The 16,002-nt window shown below is 36.9% G+C and overlaps 1 protein-coding gene across 1 annotated transcript; it reads left to right on the top strand.

Annotated features, from left to right (window-relative positions):
* The first annotated feature begins 662 nt into the window (after positions 1-662).
* On the top strand, positions 663-15,932 carry wipf1a (WAS/WASL interacting protein family, member 1a). The gene is made up of 8 exons (XM_022680338.2): positions 663-770; positions 5,934-6,011; positions 7,160-7,289; positions 8,459-8,578; positions 8,718-9,665; positions 9,755-9,964; positions 14,276-14,389; positions 15,073-15,932. Exons 2-8 carry the CDS (start codon positions 5,961-5,963, stop codon positions 15,132-15,134), a joined length of 1,635 nt encoding a protein of 544 aa, XP_022536059.2. The 5' UTR covers positions 663-770; positions 5,934-5,960; the 3' UTR covers positions 15,135-15,932.
* Positions 15,933-16,002: the final 70 nt, after the last annotated feature.

Here is a 16,002-nt window from a genome sequence, read left to right as displayed (position 1 = left end):
TACTAGTGACAACACTTCTCCCAAATTCCAAATAAAAATATTGTAATTTAGAGCAATACCAAAAAAGATGCAGAACTTTCAGACCTCAAATAATGCAAATAAAACAAGTTTATATGAATACACTTTTAAGAGTTCAGAAATCAATATTTGGTGGAATAACCTTGGTTTTTAATCACAGTTTTCATGTATCTTGTCATGTTCTCCTCCACCAGTCTTACACACTGCTTTTGGATGACTTTACACTACTCCTGGTGCAAAAAGAACAAAATTTCAATCTGATAAAATCGAAGAAACTCATCATATTTAGAGCTGTATATCAGTATATAATGTTGTCGTAGTTACAGTAATATACAAAATATTGATTTGTCTCAAAATATTCACACTTACATGTTCCATAAATACATTTTCAATACAAAACTAGATTAAACTTCAACTAGATCAATAACAGAATGCAGCTAAAGTAAACCACAACAGGCCCAGGTGCATTTGTTGTCACTCATTTGTCAATGCATTCAGCAGAACAAAGCATATCCTCTCTGTTACAGTAGCTGTTTTCACTCTGACAGAGCGAGATGGGTGAGGAAATGTGTGTGGTAGCGTTCGTTTGCATGTCATGCTCTATGGCCCACTCCCCTGTGTGAGAGACTGCATTGTGCACCCTGCGATTGGTCTGCTGTATAGGAAAAGAGAGTCACACAGAAAGAGAGAGGAAGTGCAATACAACAGTCTGCACTGCTGTGGAAGTGACTTCTCTACAGCTCCATTCTCCGGTGAGTCCACCTTTACACGCCTAGATTGAGGAAAAATCAAGAGAGAGTGGGTCAGCAGGGGCGTTCAGGAGAGTTCTCTGAAAGATATTAAAGGGTAGAAAGGTGTTTTCAACAGGCTGGTGACATAAGCTGTTGTTTGACAAGAAATAACTATTTTAAAACTGATGTTAATTCATAGAAGCAAGGTTATCTGAAGCAATATGCGTAGAACAAATACAAACACAAGGCACATTTACATAAAGTTCCTAAGGGTGCTTGGGTAGTACAACAGTTTGTGGTTGGCAAAATGTATTTTTCATCCTTGCACAAATCTGTAAAACAATCTGAACTGACATAAGCAGCTGATTCTATCTGTCTGTAACCCCTTTAACCCTAAATGAATGATTCAATTAATGAATAATGTGTAATGCACCTAAATACAGTGTTTAAATGGTTTATTGTGTTTATCACATTTTCTCTATCTCTATCACTTTTATATATTACTTTATGGATCTAGATTTTTTTTATTAGGCTACAGAAAGCCATGTGCAAATGAACATTTCTGCTACGGCTTTCAAAAACCTAAAGGAAATGCTATATCCTGTGTTCGGTTGTTCCTTCATCTCTATGTAAAACATGTCTTGCTCTTCGTATGACTGTTTGGTTCCACTTTTTTAGAATTACAGTGCTTTTATAAAACAGATCACACCACATTTCCTGTTTTTTTTTTTTTATATACAGTTATGATGCCCATAATATTGCTTAAATAAGAAACATTAAGCTCATCTCAGGTTTCTTCATACCGAAACCCTGATGCAGGCCGTTGTGCAGCCTCTTTAACTGATAGCACGCATCATACCCTCAAACGTCAGCCTGAGCCTGTGGCTGAGTGTTCTCTAGCTGCAGAGGAAATGGTGATACACACTTTGCACAGAAGCCATCATTAGTGGTGTGTGCTTCAGGAAGTTGCTGTGACCTCTTCTGCTGCCATGTCTCTTCTCTCAGAACAACAACTTGTGCTGTTTTTACTACTATCTATGCCCTAGTGCTGCTGAGAAGAAACAGCAGTAAAATGTTTAAATAATACTGCAGATTTTGGTAACTACTTGAACAAAGCTGGTTATTAACTTGTTGCAATATTGAACTTCAAGCTTATATTAGAACTAAAATTGCCCTTATTATGCTAATAGTTGCACAAACATAGAACACTGACATTAAAACACAGTTTTTATTTTGGCAAAAGTTGGCCAAATGGCAAATGTAAACCAATGTTAATCCTCACAGTGTTAATTTAATGCTAAAAGTGTTGATTTTAGAATAGGCAAAAGTGCTGTGTGTATTACTTTCACCAACAGCACACATTTAACACAAGTTTGCTTAGTTCTTTGTATGAGGAAGTTGGGCTAAAAATATTGTTGGTGTTTTACAAAAAAAAAAAAAAAAAACGTGTAGCTTCATTGTTTGTTGTTTTTCACTTTTGACATAATGTGAAAGTGGTAGTTGTTGCTTATGGTGTTTTTAGAATTTCATGATAAATAGACCAATAAAAATGCTCCAAATTTCCCCCAAAATATTTTTAAATTGCCTTCTATTAAAAGTTAAGATGGTAAAAGTTGCTTTTTGGAAATACATATTTTTCTAAATCAGGTTATGCCAACTTTTGGCAGCATTTGGCAGATATTCTATCCCAAAGAGAGTTTAATTATGTTTCTGAGGTAAATAGAGCACTAGACTGCATCTAACATCCAGGATGTGAATCCATGCATAATGAAAAAGATAAAAATATATACAATTGGGTAATTTAATTCAGCTATTGAATTGATAAAGTCTTAAGTTACACTGTTAAACTTTGGCCTTCATCCCTAATAGACACAATTAGTATTAATATGGTGCACAAGTGAATTGTTTGTGGGTTTTAAAAACAGGGTGAAAATATACACACACCCACTGTTTATTAATACATTGACTACAGCTGGTAGCTTGATAATGCCCACGAATAAATTAGATTGTTTGACAGCATGCGCTGAATTGATCTGTCCGACACACAACACAATGAAAAAAGTATTAATTTCTAAACAACAGCATCATCAAATGAAATATTCATACATACATACAAGGTACTGGGAGGTGAAAAAGGTCAGATGAGGCAAAAAAATAGCTGTTTGGCCACAATGACCAAATAGGAACAAGTAAAGGTGAAGCAATGACCCCCGAAAACAATGCATCATCTGTTAAATATGGTGATGGTATCATCATGTTATGCTATAGAATAATGAAGAAGAAGGACAATTTCAGAATTCTCCTACATAACTTCAAACCATCAGACAGATGGTTGTGGATGAACCTTGGAGTTGGTATATTCCAATGCGACAGTTACCTCGAACACATTTAATAGTAGTTGTGGAACAGATCTAGCATTAACCTTTGCTTAAATGTCAAAGTGGAACCAAAAATATTGCTTTTATTGTATATTTATAGGTATATTTTAATTCTGTATGCATAGTTTTTACCCTGTGTTGTAAGGTTTTTGTGAATTTAATGCCCAGTGTCTGAATGTCAACAAATTAATGTAAATATTGAACCTCATCTGCAGGCACTACTAAATATTTGAGCCCTTTAATGAATAGCCATATTTTAAAAAAAATCTATTTTTTACCAGTGGAAAAAAAGTTTGAAACATGTTATGAGTTTTATTTAGACTTTATTTAGATCTCATATTTCACAAAGCACATACATTAAAATAACTTACAATAATAAAGAAAAGAACTGATATCGACCAAGAGAGAAAAACGGTTTGTTATTAGTTGGAATATTATGGGTTATTTTTGGCAATTAAAGAATTTAAGAGTTAGAAAGAGTTAAAAAAGAAAAAAAGAAAAATAATAATAATGTAGTCTATTTCACTTAGTGAGATTTTCTTGGCAATACAAATTATTACATTATATTACATTTTTACTTTACATTAATGAAAACAAACACTTTGACACAAACGCACATACAAAACTCTGTGCTGTTTATTTATAAACTCAACATATCGTGAGGCCAAAACCACAAAGCTAAAATGTAAAAATGTATTTAAAAATAAAAGGTGGCACCTCAACGCAGCAGCTGTACATCCTGGGGCAGCTGGGCAGTAGAGCAGAGCAGTGGAGGGAGAACCTGCTGATCTCCTGTAAACCCTGAGCTATTGTAATCTGGCAGCAGTCCTGAAGCCACAGGCCTGTGGAAATGAGCCAGATTCTGCCCAGCCTGTCATGTTAAATTAAAGAAACATGGCCAGAGCCGTGCTTGCGTCACTTGCAGTACTGCAGGAACAGCGTGGTGCAGTTCTGCTTTCTGATGTTTAGATCTAGAGTATTGTGACAGTGAATATAAGTAATGGGGTCACAGGTGTGGTCCTGTGATGACCTGTTTAACCTCCTTAGACCCGAACTCTTGCATGGCATGCATTTTTTATATTTCTCTTTGCTATTTGGGCTAATCATCACCTGGTTAGTTTAAAAACAAAGAGATATCTTTTTTTACATGATGTAGTTTCTGAGAAAATAATATGTCCACGTATAAGGACTGTAGTTTTATATTTCGATAGAACACAATAAAGTCGCAATTAGTGATGATGTGTAAAACAACAAATTGTGCACCTTCGAGCAATATGGCTCATTTGAAGTGCTGCTTCAACACGAAGACATAATAAAGTAAAAAACATAAACATTTACTGTATTTACTGTTCATTTAAATTTCAGAAAAAATTTAAACTGTAACATGTTAAACTCTTCTGCCACCATTAGGTAACAGTAAAATGACCTCATAAGAGGACACCAGGGGACTCATGTACTAAGACTTGCATGAACGTCCTACTAAAATGTTCCATACGAGTTCCGTACTCACAAAAAAATCCGGATGTATCAAACCATGCGTAAGCAGAATCCCACGCACTTTCCCTTAGTACATTGCAAACAACTTAAAATTAAGCACAAGTGCACAAACACATCACACCTGCCATGACTCCTTCCTCAATTACCCGGAGTATAAGTCTCCTAAATAAATTAATAATTATCAATATTTTAAATGAATCATTCAAAGCTGGATAATAAATGCTTTCATTTAAATGCTTTAAATAAGTTGTTTACCAAGAAGCCACCCATCACGCACTTGTAATCAACCATGCTCTTGAAAATCTGAAACGGCTGATAAGACAGTCATCTTCATGGGCCAAAAAACCATAATGGTCACGAAAAAAGCGCTTTTGATGATTTCGGCCATTAGCATTATCTTTCAATAATGCAAACGCTGCCATCTTCAACAACTCCAGCGCAACATTTTATGCATGTTTATATAATCTAGGCTAGGTGGAAACAGTTGAATTATTATTTCAGTAAGCCAATGAAATTGTCTGATTAATTTACTGTTAATTTACTTTATTTTACCCAATAATAACTAACTACAATCTGTGCGTACAGGATATCTTAGTTGTAATTTCAATGCATCGCCTCTAAGTGTCACCAAATGAAAAAAACACAAAAAAAAAACATATGTACGCCCGAAACGAAAGTGCCGTGGGAAAACGCACTCACATTCTCATGTTCAAGTCTCATTTAGTACATCTGACTGTGAGCGTGAAAAATGGCATATGCAATGTTTTTGTACGCACATTTAGTACATGAGGCCCCAAGTCCTTGTACAGCAAAGTTTAGTGGCCTAGACAACCAAAATGTGATGTCCACACATGTGGACTCCAGGTTCTAGGAGGTTTAAGTGTTTTTAACGTTTTTTAATAAATTTAAAGCTTTTGATCCAGTGAACTTCAGCAGGAATGTCAGGCAGAATGTTTGGATTTTGGTGTGAGAACCAAATATACAGTAACTTTCATTCAAAAAAGAGGAAGCAGGCAGTGTAGGCTTTAACTTCTTGTTTTGATGGTGAACCTGGTCGTGTTATTTAGTTCCATGGAATTTCAGAAACCTGCTTCACAGCTAGTCAGTGACTTCTTTATCTCTATCACAGGAAGATTAAGTGTGAAGTTCTGTTCAGTGTGTGTTAAGTGTGAGTGTTTGTGCTCAATGCATGGGGCAAGTGTGTGAAGTGTTTGCATGATGAGATGTGACAACAGCAAACTGTGTTCTCTGTTCTCTCTCCCTCTCTCTCTCTCTTTCTCTCTCTGCATTGCTGGGTATGATTATTTAGATACAGTTGGAGTGAAAAGGAGAAACTATGCCTGGACCACCACCACCTCCTCCTCCACCTCCTCCCACCTTTGCCTTGGTAAGACATGTGCAAATACAGCTGTGCCCCGAGCAGTAGATCAAGAGGTGGACAAGAACAGGTTTATTCTATATCTGTTATAAAAATGTAACATGTAGTTTGTTTATCTTAGACACATTTTATGTGTATATTAGGATGCAATATATGGATATAACCTCAATACATTTAGCTAACCTCCATATTGCCCATTATGCTTTTCCGAGCTAAGAGAGCACATTAACAGGAATGGGACTTGCAACATTAAATTATTTAAATATAGTCTCCATAATGCCTCCATATCTACATTGTCACTATATTGGGAGATTTATTAGCATATTTAATTGACTTGCTGTTTATTACTTTTTTGTTTATGAACATTACATCATTTTATCTATAGCAAAAGAGTTGTGTTCTATTTATTTTTATTTCTGACAATTAAATGCAACGTTTTACCTAAATCAAGGATTTTTTTTAAATCTTGCAATATTATGACATCTGTATAAAAAAAAGTAGTAGTAGTAGTAATATTACATTTAACTGACCTACATATTATCCATTATGTTTTATTTTCCAAGCAAGGAAAACACATTTACATGACTGGATCAGTATTCAGCCTTGCTTTATTGATTTATGGTATTTTAAAAAATACTTAATTTCAATGTCTTAATATCCTCAATAATTAAATGTCAATTGCTCTTAAACATTGTGTATTTTTTTTATTGTGTTATTATACTCTACTCTTATCAGTGTTACACAATTGTCTTAAAATAACAAATATATTATTTGTTGCAATTATTTCTGTATCTCAATATATCATCCAGAAAAGAGTTATTATGAGAGGCCTACTGTGTATACAGCTCTGGAAAAAATGAACCACTTCACCATACACATGGTAGAGGAATTGGCCATGCTAATGTGAGTGCGTTGTTGTATGTGGTACCCTGAAGGTCTGGTACCTTGTCCAAGGGTACTGCTGTTTCTGTTGTGTGTCTGATGATCCCAGTTAGGCTCCAGACTGACTGTGATCTGACCAGGAAAAAGTAGATAAGAAGATAGATGAATGGATGTTTATACGTAGTATTTAACTCTGTGGCGCCATCTAGTGGGGAGAACTGTGCCTGTATTATTTGTTGTCTCACTGTTTGTTCACTGTTATTCATCCTAAACAGGCAAATACAGAGAAACCATCTCTGAACAGATCTGAGCAGCAGGGGAGGAATGCCCTACTGTCTGACATCAGTAAAGGAGCCCGTCTGAAGAAAGCCGTCACCAATGACCGCAGTGCTCCAGCATTAGATAGTGAGTAAAGTGTGATATTTAATCTGTTACAGCACAATGAACTTACATCCAGCATTAACAACTTATTTTTAGCTAATGAAAACACACTAAACTAAACACTGTAAATATATTTAATTCAGAGTTTTAGAATATGCAAAAACAAGTGAAAATGCTGTAACATTTTGTAAGATGTTCAGTTTGTAGCTCAACCCCCTCAGTTTGCTGTTTATTCCCATCTGCAGATTAGAACTCCCCTATCACATACCATCACATATATACAGCTCTAGAAAAAAATAAGAGACCACTTAATAATGATGAGTTTCTTTGATTTTACCAAATTAAAAACCTCTGGAATATAATTAAGAGGAAGATGGATGATCACAAGCCGTCAAACCAAGCTGAACTGCTTGAATTTTGGCACCAGGAGTGGCATTAAGTTATCCAAAAGCAGCGTGTAAAACTGGTGGAGGAGAACGTGTCAAGATGCATGAAAACTGTGATGTAAAAACAAGGGTTATTCCACCAAATATTGATTTCTGAACTCTTAAAATTTTAGAATATGAACTTGTTGTCCTTGCATTATTTGAGATCTTTCTGCAAATAAATGCTCTAAATGACAATATTTTTTTTTTGAATTTGAGAGAAATGTTGTCCGTGGTTCATATAATAAAACAACAATGTCCAATTTATTCAAACATATACCTATAAATAGCAAAATCAAAGAAACTGATTCAGAAACTGAAGTGGTCTTTTATTTTTTTCCAGAGCTGTATACAGTATATTCCCAGACTGGGAAAGTGCTAAGCCCTTGCTGGAATCTCTTCACACTTGATAATCAGGCAGTTAGACTGTAGGGCCACCTTAGATCTTGCGAATTGTGAAATTACACAACATGAAATAAAACTTTCCATTCATTTTTGAAAACATGTGACATCTACTGTACATATATGTACATGAATAGACAGCTCTAGATCTGCTTGTAAAGAGAGACAGGAAAACATCCTTTTAAATACTGTCAACACCACAAAGCTCCATGATTAGAAGTCTGAGAATAGGAAGGTCTCCCCCATGTGATGTTTGTATTGACTCAGGTATTGTTGACCTAACCACGATGTAGAATAGAAAAATATGGATAGATAAAAATAAATCTATGACAATCTGTAACAATAGATGGACATCTGTCTCCACAGAGCCCAAAGGAGGAGGTGGAGGTGGAGGAGGTGGAGGCGGAGGTGGAGGAGGTGGAGGTGGACTAGGGGGTCTGTTCCAGGGTGGAATGCCACGACTAAAATCCTCTGGAGGCGCTTCTGGTAAATCCTTTTTTATGTTTCTGGAAATAAAAACACTCCTAAAACCCACTCCTATTTCACACAGTTTAAAAGTGAGATGTGAATTTGAATATTTCCATGTTCACAGTGTTAACATTAACATTACCAACTTTTCAAACAGCACGGCCACCCATGCCACCCACTGGTGGTAGATTCCCTGCACCAGGTGGAAACACTCCTCCTAGAAGAAGTCCTTCTGGCAGGGGCAATGTCCCACCCGTACCTTCCTCTGCGCCTTCCCCTCAGCGCAGTTCCCCATCCAGTGGCCCTCCTAGTTTACCTGGAGGCCGTCCCCCTGTGCAATCAACGCCACCAGGCCGGCGCCCCAGCTTACCCCCAGCCCCTTCGAGTGGCCCCCCTGGACGCCAAGGCTGTTTTCCCCCACCTCCTGTTCCATCTGGTGGACGCCCACCATTTCACAAAAATCCCTCTTCCTCTTTAGATGATTTTCCACCTCCTCCTCCACCATCCTCTGGGGGATCTTTCCCTCCACCACCGGTTCCCTCTAGTGGCCGTCCTCCACTTCCTGGAATTCCCTCTTCTTCCTCCTCAGATGATTTTCCACCTCCACCACCTATGGGAGGAAACAGGACGTCTTTTCCTCCACCTCCAATTCCCTCTAGTAGCCGTCCTCCACTTCCCGGAATTCCTTCATCCTCTTCAGACGATTTCCTGCCTCCCCCACCTATGGGAGGAAACAGGTCATCCTTCCCTCCACCTCCTGTTCCCTCTAGTGGTCGTCCTCCACTTCCTGGAGTTCCTTCAGCCTCCTCAGATGATTTTCCACCTCCACCACCTGCAGGAGGAAACAGAGCATCATATTCTCGTGAAGGACCTCCACCACCACTGCCTCCAACAGGAAATAAACCACCACCAGTCCCCTCAGCCCCAAGGCCTACAGGCAATGCCCCACCACTTCCATCAGGAAGAGGAGACTTGCCTCCATTGCCCCCTGCACCTCAAGCATCGTCCAACATTCTCCCCCCTCGTCCAGGAACCACTGGTCCACCTCCACCTCCACCCACTTCCCGACCACCACAGGGACGGAACCCCTCATCTGGACGATCAGGTATGACCGTGGCCAAGTTTTATACTGTATTTTAAATGTTGCATCCAGATGTGTTCTAAAGTGTCACTACTGTGTTTAATATATTTCAGTAGGTTCTCTTCCACCTCCTCCTCCACCAGGAGGAGGCAGAGGTGGCACCATGTCTCCACCTGCGCCTCCTCCTAGCCGTCCCGGTGGCGGTGGAGGGGCAGGCAGACCTCCTCCACCCCCAGAGCGGCCTGGAGGAGGAGGTTTTCCTCCCCCACCTACCTCCTCTATGGGCAATGGCTACCAGCGGCCCCCTCAGGGACATGGTGCAGGTAAGGAATTTACATCCCTGGTAAATAAAAAACATTCTTAATTGTAGTTTAAACTAGTGCTGGGCGATAAAACGATATCGATAGTTATCGAGGAAACTATATATCGCGATAAGTCGGGGCGAGAAATTCGATAAACTAAATTTTCTATTTCCCGTTTAAGTAGCGTTGTGAAAAGGCGCAGCACGAGACCAGGCAGCACGCTGAACTGCTGCTCAGCCCAGTACAACCCCTCCCCTCCCCTCTCCACCATCCCCCTCCGCCCCACCCCCCGAGCCCCTCCACTCTGAACTCCTCACATAGCGGCTCCTTCTCTCCCATTTACTGGATAAACTTCATTTATACTATTCAGCGGCGCTACACTGGAAAACTCACCTTTTAAATATGAGGCATGCGTCTCCAAGATATTTAGAGAGGTGAGCTTGTTCAGATTTCTGAAGGCAGGTAAACGCTGCTCTGTTTGCTGCTAGTTAGATTAGCTTGTCTCCAGTTTAAAGTTAGCGATGTTTAGGTGTAAAAGGGATCTGTACAATCTGTCATCATTAGCTAAGATGCTTTCACTGCTTTTTACATTCTAATAAACTAATGGGTAACGCACGTTAGCCGTGTTAATCCACGTTTCGTGTAAATTAAGGTTAACTTCAGCACGAGTGAGGGGTTAGTATATAAACACACAGAAAGGAAGCACTTTCCATCTTTTTTCCTAACTCTCACTGTTTCTGTTAGAAAACCCTGAGGGCAGCATTCTCCTCTGTCTTTGTGTTTTATAGTTTTTAACAGATAGAGAGTCTGTTATGCTGGATATTTTACTAAATACAGAAGATTATATAATCTGTCTAGCTGTATTTGAACTGAGCTAAACATTGCTGTTACTGAACTGGAGTTTTAAATACACTTAAGTAATGTAAGTCTAGTCTACTGAAAGCCAGTAATGTTAGTATAAATCTGTACTGCAGTAGAAGTGGATCATTTCAGAAACTTGACTTTATTCCTCCCACCTCCATTATAGGCCACTTTTTTTTTTAAATATTTAAATGTTAGCTTAATTTAAATGAAAAAAAAACTAAAGGCTCTTATTTAAAAAAAAACATAAGCAGTAAATTATCTAAAATTACAACAAATAGAAAATAGAAAAACAGTAAAACATATGTAATACATACTTTTTATATGACCAAAATTAAACTAGACTGAAATCTGACTAAAACTAATAATATCCGATAGACTAAAATGTAACTAAAACTATTATACATTTTAGTGAAAAGACTAAGACTGTATCAAAATCACCTGTCAAAATGAACACTGTGATATACTCTTGTATTTTGCTTTATGTAGTTGCCTGCATTCAGGGAGGGGAATGATCTTTTGATTAAATATAATTTTATAAAAATAAATAAAGTGTTATTGCAATTTAAATTAAACAGACATATAATGTAAAGGGTCTTACATATTTTTTAGTTTATATATTTGTCCCCTTTTTAAAATTAATTTAAAAGCTGTACCCACCTGGCAAGATGTTAACATAGTGTCTGTCCACAAGGCTCTGAGCCTGCTAGTGATTTTGTCCATAACTCCCTTATTCTGTCACTTCTGAGTAAAAATAGAAACCTTTAAGTGCAACAGAAAGTGATTTGATTTATATCGTGATACATATCGATATCGGCTGATATGAAAAACTATATCGTAATAAGATTTTTTTCCATATCGCCCAGCCCTAAGTTTAAACATATTGGGAAATGTCTAAGTATGCTGTAAATATACAGATTTATGGACTTACTTAAAATGTATTAAAAGTACATTAATATTATGCTTTTATCAAATGTTTGAAAGTAAACTTTGATCATACTTTTAAAAAAGAAATATAGTGTATTTAAAAAAAATACACTAATGTGAAATACACTTTTAGTTTAATGTAATTCAATATACTTCTAAAATACTTATTTCCAAATATAATTTTGTACATTTTTAGCAAAGTGTGTTACAGTGGTTCACTTAAAGTACAATGTATTATGTAACATTTTAGAAAGTAAATTCAATTACTATTACTAATTTAAAAAAAAATCAAAAGTAAATTTGTAACATGCTAAAAATTGTAGTATAAAATATATTTTTATACCCAACGAAGTATACTAGAAGTGTGCTACTTACAAAAGACAGGAACAAGAAGCATATCTGTACTCTAATGTAAATATGTTTAACGTCAATTCTTAGTACATGTCTAAAATAATCAGTGAACAATTGTGATACAGATGTAATACTCATTAAATTAATTATTATTTTACTGTAAACATATTGAAAATATGGGCTTACATACATGAAATAGTATCAGGGGCGTAGCAGCAAAATCTGGGCCCTGTACACTCCCAATGTCAGTGGGCCTCTTTACATGCCAATACACAAGGAACAGGAGCGAAAAAAAATCTGGATTTTTCATGGGCCCCTCTCCCTACTCGGGCCTGGGATAGTCAGGTCCACTTTTCCCCCCACTACAACGCCCATGTGGAGTGCTACAGACAAGCAGCTCTCCAGCCCAGAAGGTTGATGAACAAACTTGCAGAACAGTAGATCTCAAAACAAGATGAAAGGAGAAAAAAATAAACACACAGCCCAAGTGGGTTCGAAAACGGGGGAAAAAAAACAGAAAACTGGTGCCAAAGGGAAAATGAAAACAGGTGGAAAACGAAAACGGCTGGGAAACAAAAACGGGCGGAAAACGAAAACGGGCGGAAAATGAAAATGGGTGGAAAATAAAAACGTGTGGAAAACGAAAACATGCGGAAAACGGGCGGAAAACGAAAACGGGTGGAGACATAGATCACGCAAAGCGTAAGCGAGGAAGACAACAGGCAGGGTGAACAAAGGCAATCCTGGGAAGCGAGACAAACACACTTGAGAGAAGCACGAGGGAGGAGGAGGAGCCAGGGAGAGAGGAGCAGGGGCGTAGCAGCAAATTCTGGGCCCTGTACACTGTCAATGTCAGTGGGCCCCTATCCATGCCAGTACACAAGGAACATGAGAGAAAAAAAAAATCAGGATTTTCATGGGATTTTCATTTTTCATTTCATCCATACTCGGGCCCTGGGTAGTTAGGTCCACTTTTCCCCCCACTACCACGTCCATGAGTAGCATGTTTAATTGTTACTTAAGTATATTTAAAATAGTTCCATTTTGGTACAGTTAAGTACACTTAGCACAATTTAAGTAAGACATGTGTACTATTTTTATACAATTAAAGTATGACAAGTACAAAAAAAGTCAATTTTAGCACTCTTTAAATATACTGGTTAATAATGTGGCTACAAATACTCTTTAGTGCACTATAGCATAATAATGCTTAGTATACTTTAATCTACTTTTTTCACTAGGAATGGTTGCCAATAATGCCTATGATTAAACCACCATGTGGTTTATTCATGCAACAAGAAGGGCTAACAGAAACTATTATTAAAGAAATAAGCCACAAGAGGAATGTTTTTACCTTAAAACATTTTCCATGGTTAAAAAAGTTATTGGGCATGACACAGAGCGACACAGAAATAGGCAGTCTTACCTACAGAATTAGATGTTGTCTTCGTGTATACTTATGGAGGATATTGGTCTAGCCCCTGTTGACACAGTTACACTTACAGAACAGCCTTTGACACCAGTTAAGGCTGTAAAACATATCTGCCTTCTTAGATCATACTTACTTAAATAGGATTTTAATCTGTGTTAATGTGTTTATATGGGGTGTGATTTTGTTGATAAGCTGCGCTCTAATACACAACCAAACAACAAGCAATATTGAGTTTAGATGTCTCTATGGACTCGATAAGCTCTAGTTTCAGTGCTAGATCTCTGTTTGACAAGCTCTGTATTTGCCCTGTGGTCAGCAGTCCCATCCTAGTTCTTAACCTAATGATGTCAGAGCCTGCATCAGTCATGCTACCCTGAGTGTTTTGGTTCACACCCCATTCATAAGATCTGTTGATGAGAATGACACTTGAAACACCATTAAGACTCAAAACTCTGTCTGAATAAACAACAATTAGGGTTATATGTGTGTTATAATGTAAACACTATTGTTGCTGAGTTGATCATTAGTCTTGATTATAGTTAAGTTGATGACAACAGGTACTTTAAAACACTTTACTGTGAAGAAGCCATATACTATCTCAGAAAATGATGTATGAATTATTTCTCTTCTGAAACTTCTGAATCCAGCTTATCAGTTTATACTTGTGCTGCTCCAGCCAGAGAGTTTTGTATGTGGTAGTAAGGGTAGACCCTGAATGTTCTTCACCAGGTAAATAATGGAGTATTGTTTATTTTTTTTAGATGATTGGGGGATGAGATTTTCCTTCCATTCCCTGTCTGAGCTGCCTCCTCCAGAACCTTATGTCCCTTGCCCTAAGACATACCCAAGCAAGGCTGGTAAGGGTGACAGCAAAGGTGAGGAACATTGGATTTGTAAATTGTTGTTAATTATTGTATTGGGTAAATAAAGTTTACATTAGTTCTATAGGAGTGATGTAAATACACATAATGTCATATCACTGCCATATACAGCTTTGGAAAAAATATGAGACCATTTAAACATTATGAGTTTATAGTGGTATAAAGTTATCAAAAAGCAGTGTGTAAGACTGGTGGAGGAGAACATGTGATTAAAAACCAGGGTTATTCCACCAAATATTGATTTCTGAACTTTTAAAACTTTATGAATATGAACTTGTATTCTTTGCATTATTTGAGGTCTGAAAGCTCTGCATTTTCTGCAAATAAATGCTCTAAATGACAACATTTTTATTTGGAATTTGGGAGAAATGTTGTCCATAGTTAAAATAAAACAACAATGTTCATTTTACTCAAACATATTTTGTATCTATAAATAGCAAAATCAGAGAAACTGATTTAGAAACTGAAGTGATTTCTTAAGTTTTTCCAGCGCTGTAGTTATTGGCAAATTTGGTCCTCCAATAAAATTACTATTTTGGAGATCTAGGGTTTTGATCTGAAAGCGATAATATGCTGACATCCATATCTAATACAGACTATCACAATCTGTTTTTGCTGCTGTTGATAATTATAATTACACTTAATTATTCTAAAGCTTGTGTATTGTTTGCCTACAGGACCATCACAGAAAGAGAGAGGTGCTCCTCCACTGCCTCCACTGCCTGCAGGAGCCAGATAAAGGGAAATCAATCACACCATTGCAGTATTATTGGGGCCAGGTTGATATCTCAATCAGAGGTCCAAAACAAATAGTTTAAAATAAAGTTTTTAAGATGTTACTAATGGTTGAAATTCCAGAACACACACAAAAACACACATACACATACATTCAATGAATACGCGATTTCACAGGCGGTTAATAGTTATTTTAATGTAATGAATTCCAAATGTATTTTTAAAGGGTTTCTACTATATTTGCTGTTTTTCTGTTACTACTTTTTTAGTATTGTATGTATGAATACATGACTGAAGTAATTAATAATATTAATATGAGTTAATGTTGGATGAATTGACAGGTGGATGATGATATAAAAGGCTATGCTGTTTTGAAATAAAGCACTTTTATCAGATACAACCTGTTCCAGAAAGTGGGCCATTTTATTTCCACAATAATAATATGTACAATTGCAAGACATTTAAGTAATGATCCAAATACTTTGTAACTTCATTCTGACATTTTGGACTTAACAGTTAATAATATTTTGAACCTGGCTGTTGTATTAGTATATCATGATGAATGGACTAATAGAAATGCTCCAAAATGACTTTGGAACGAAATTGAAGGTTTTCTCTTCTATTGTAAAAAATATGAGATTTATGTGGTAGACACAGATGATATATTAACATATGAAGTATTGATGCCTAGTTTAAACATGTAAGATATATCAAATGTTTACAAATTACATTCAAATAAATCAATAAAGGAAGTGCCTACAGACGGTTATAAAATGAGTATTAAAAACATTGTAATATTTCATATCAGGAAAGATCTGTCTGATTTTAATAATAAAGTATTTTCTTTGTATTTTAGCTATTTGTTTACGTTG

This window comes from Astyanax mexicanus, chromosome 11 (assembly GCF_023375975.1).
Source record: "Astyanax mexicanus isolate ESR-SI-001 chromosome 11, AstMex3_surface, whole genome shotgun sequence".
Taxonomy (NCBI): domain Eukaryota; kingdom Metazoa; phylum Chordata; class Actinopteri; order Characiformes; family Acestrorhamphidae; genus Astyanax; species Astyanax mexicanus.
The sequence above is the reverse complement of the archived record's forward strand: the minus strand, read 5'-3'. Positions and strand labels throughout refer to the sequence as shown.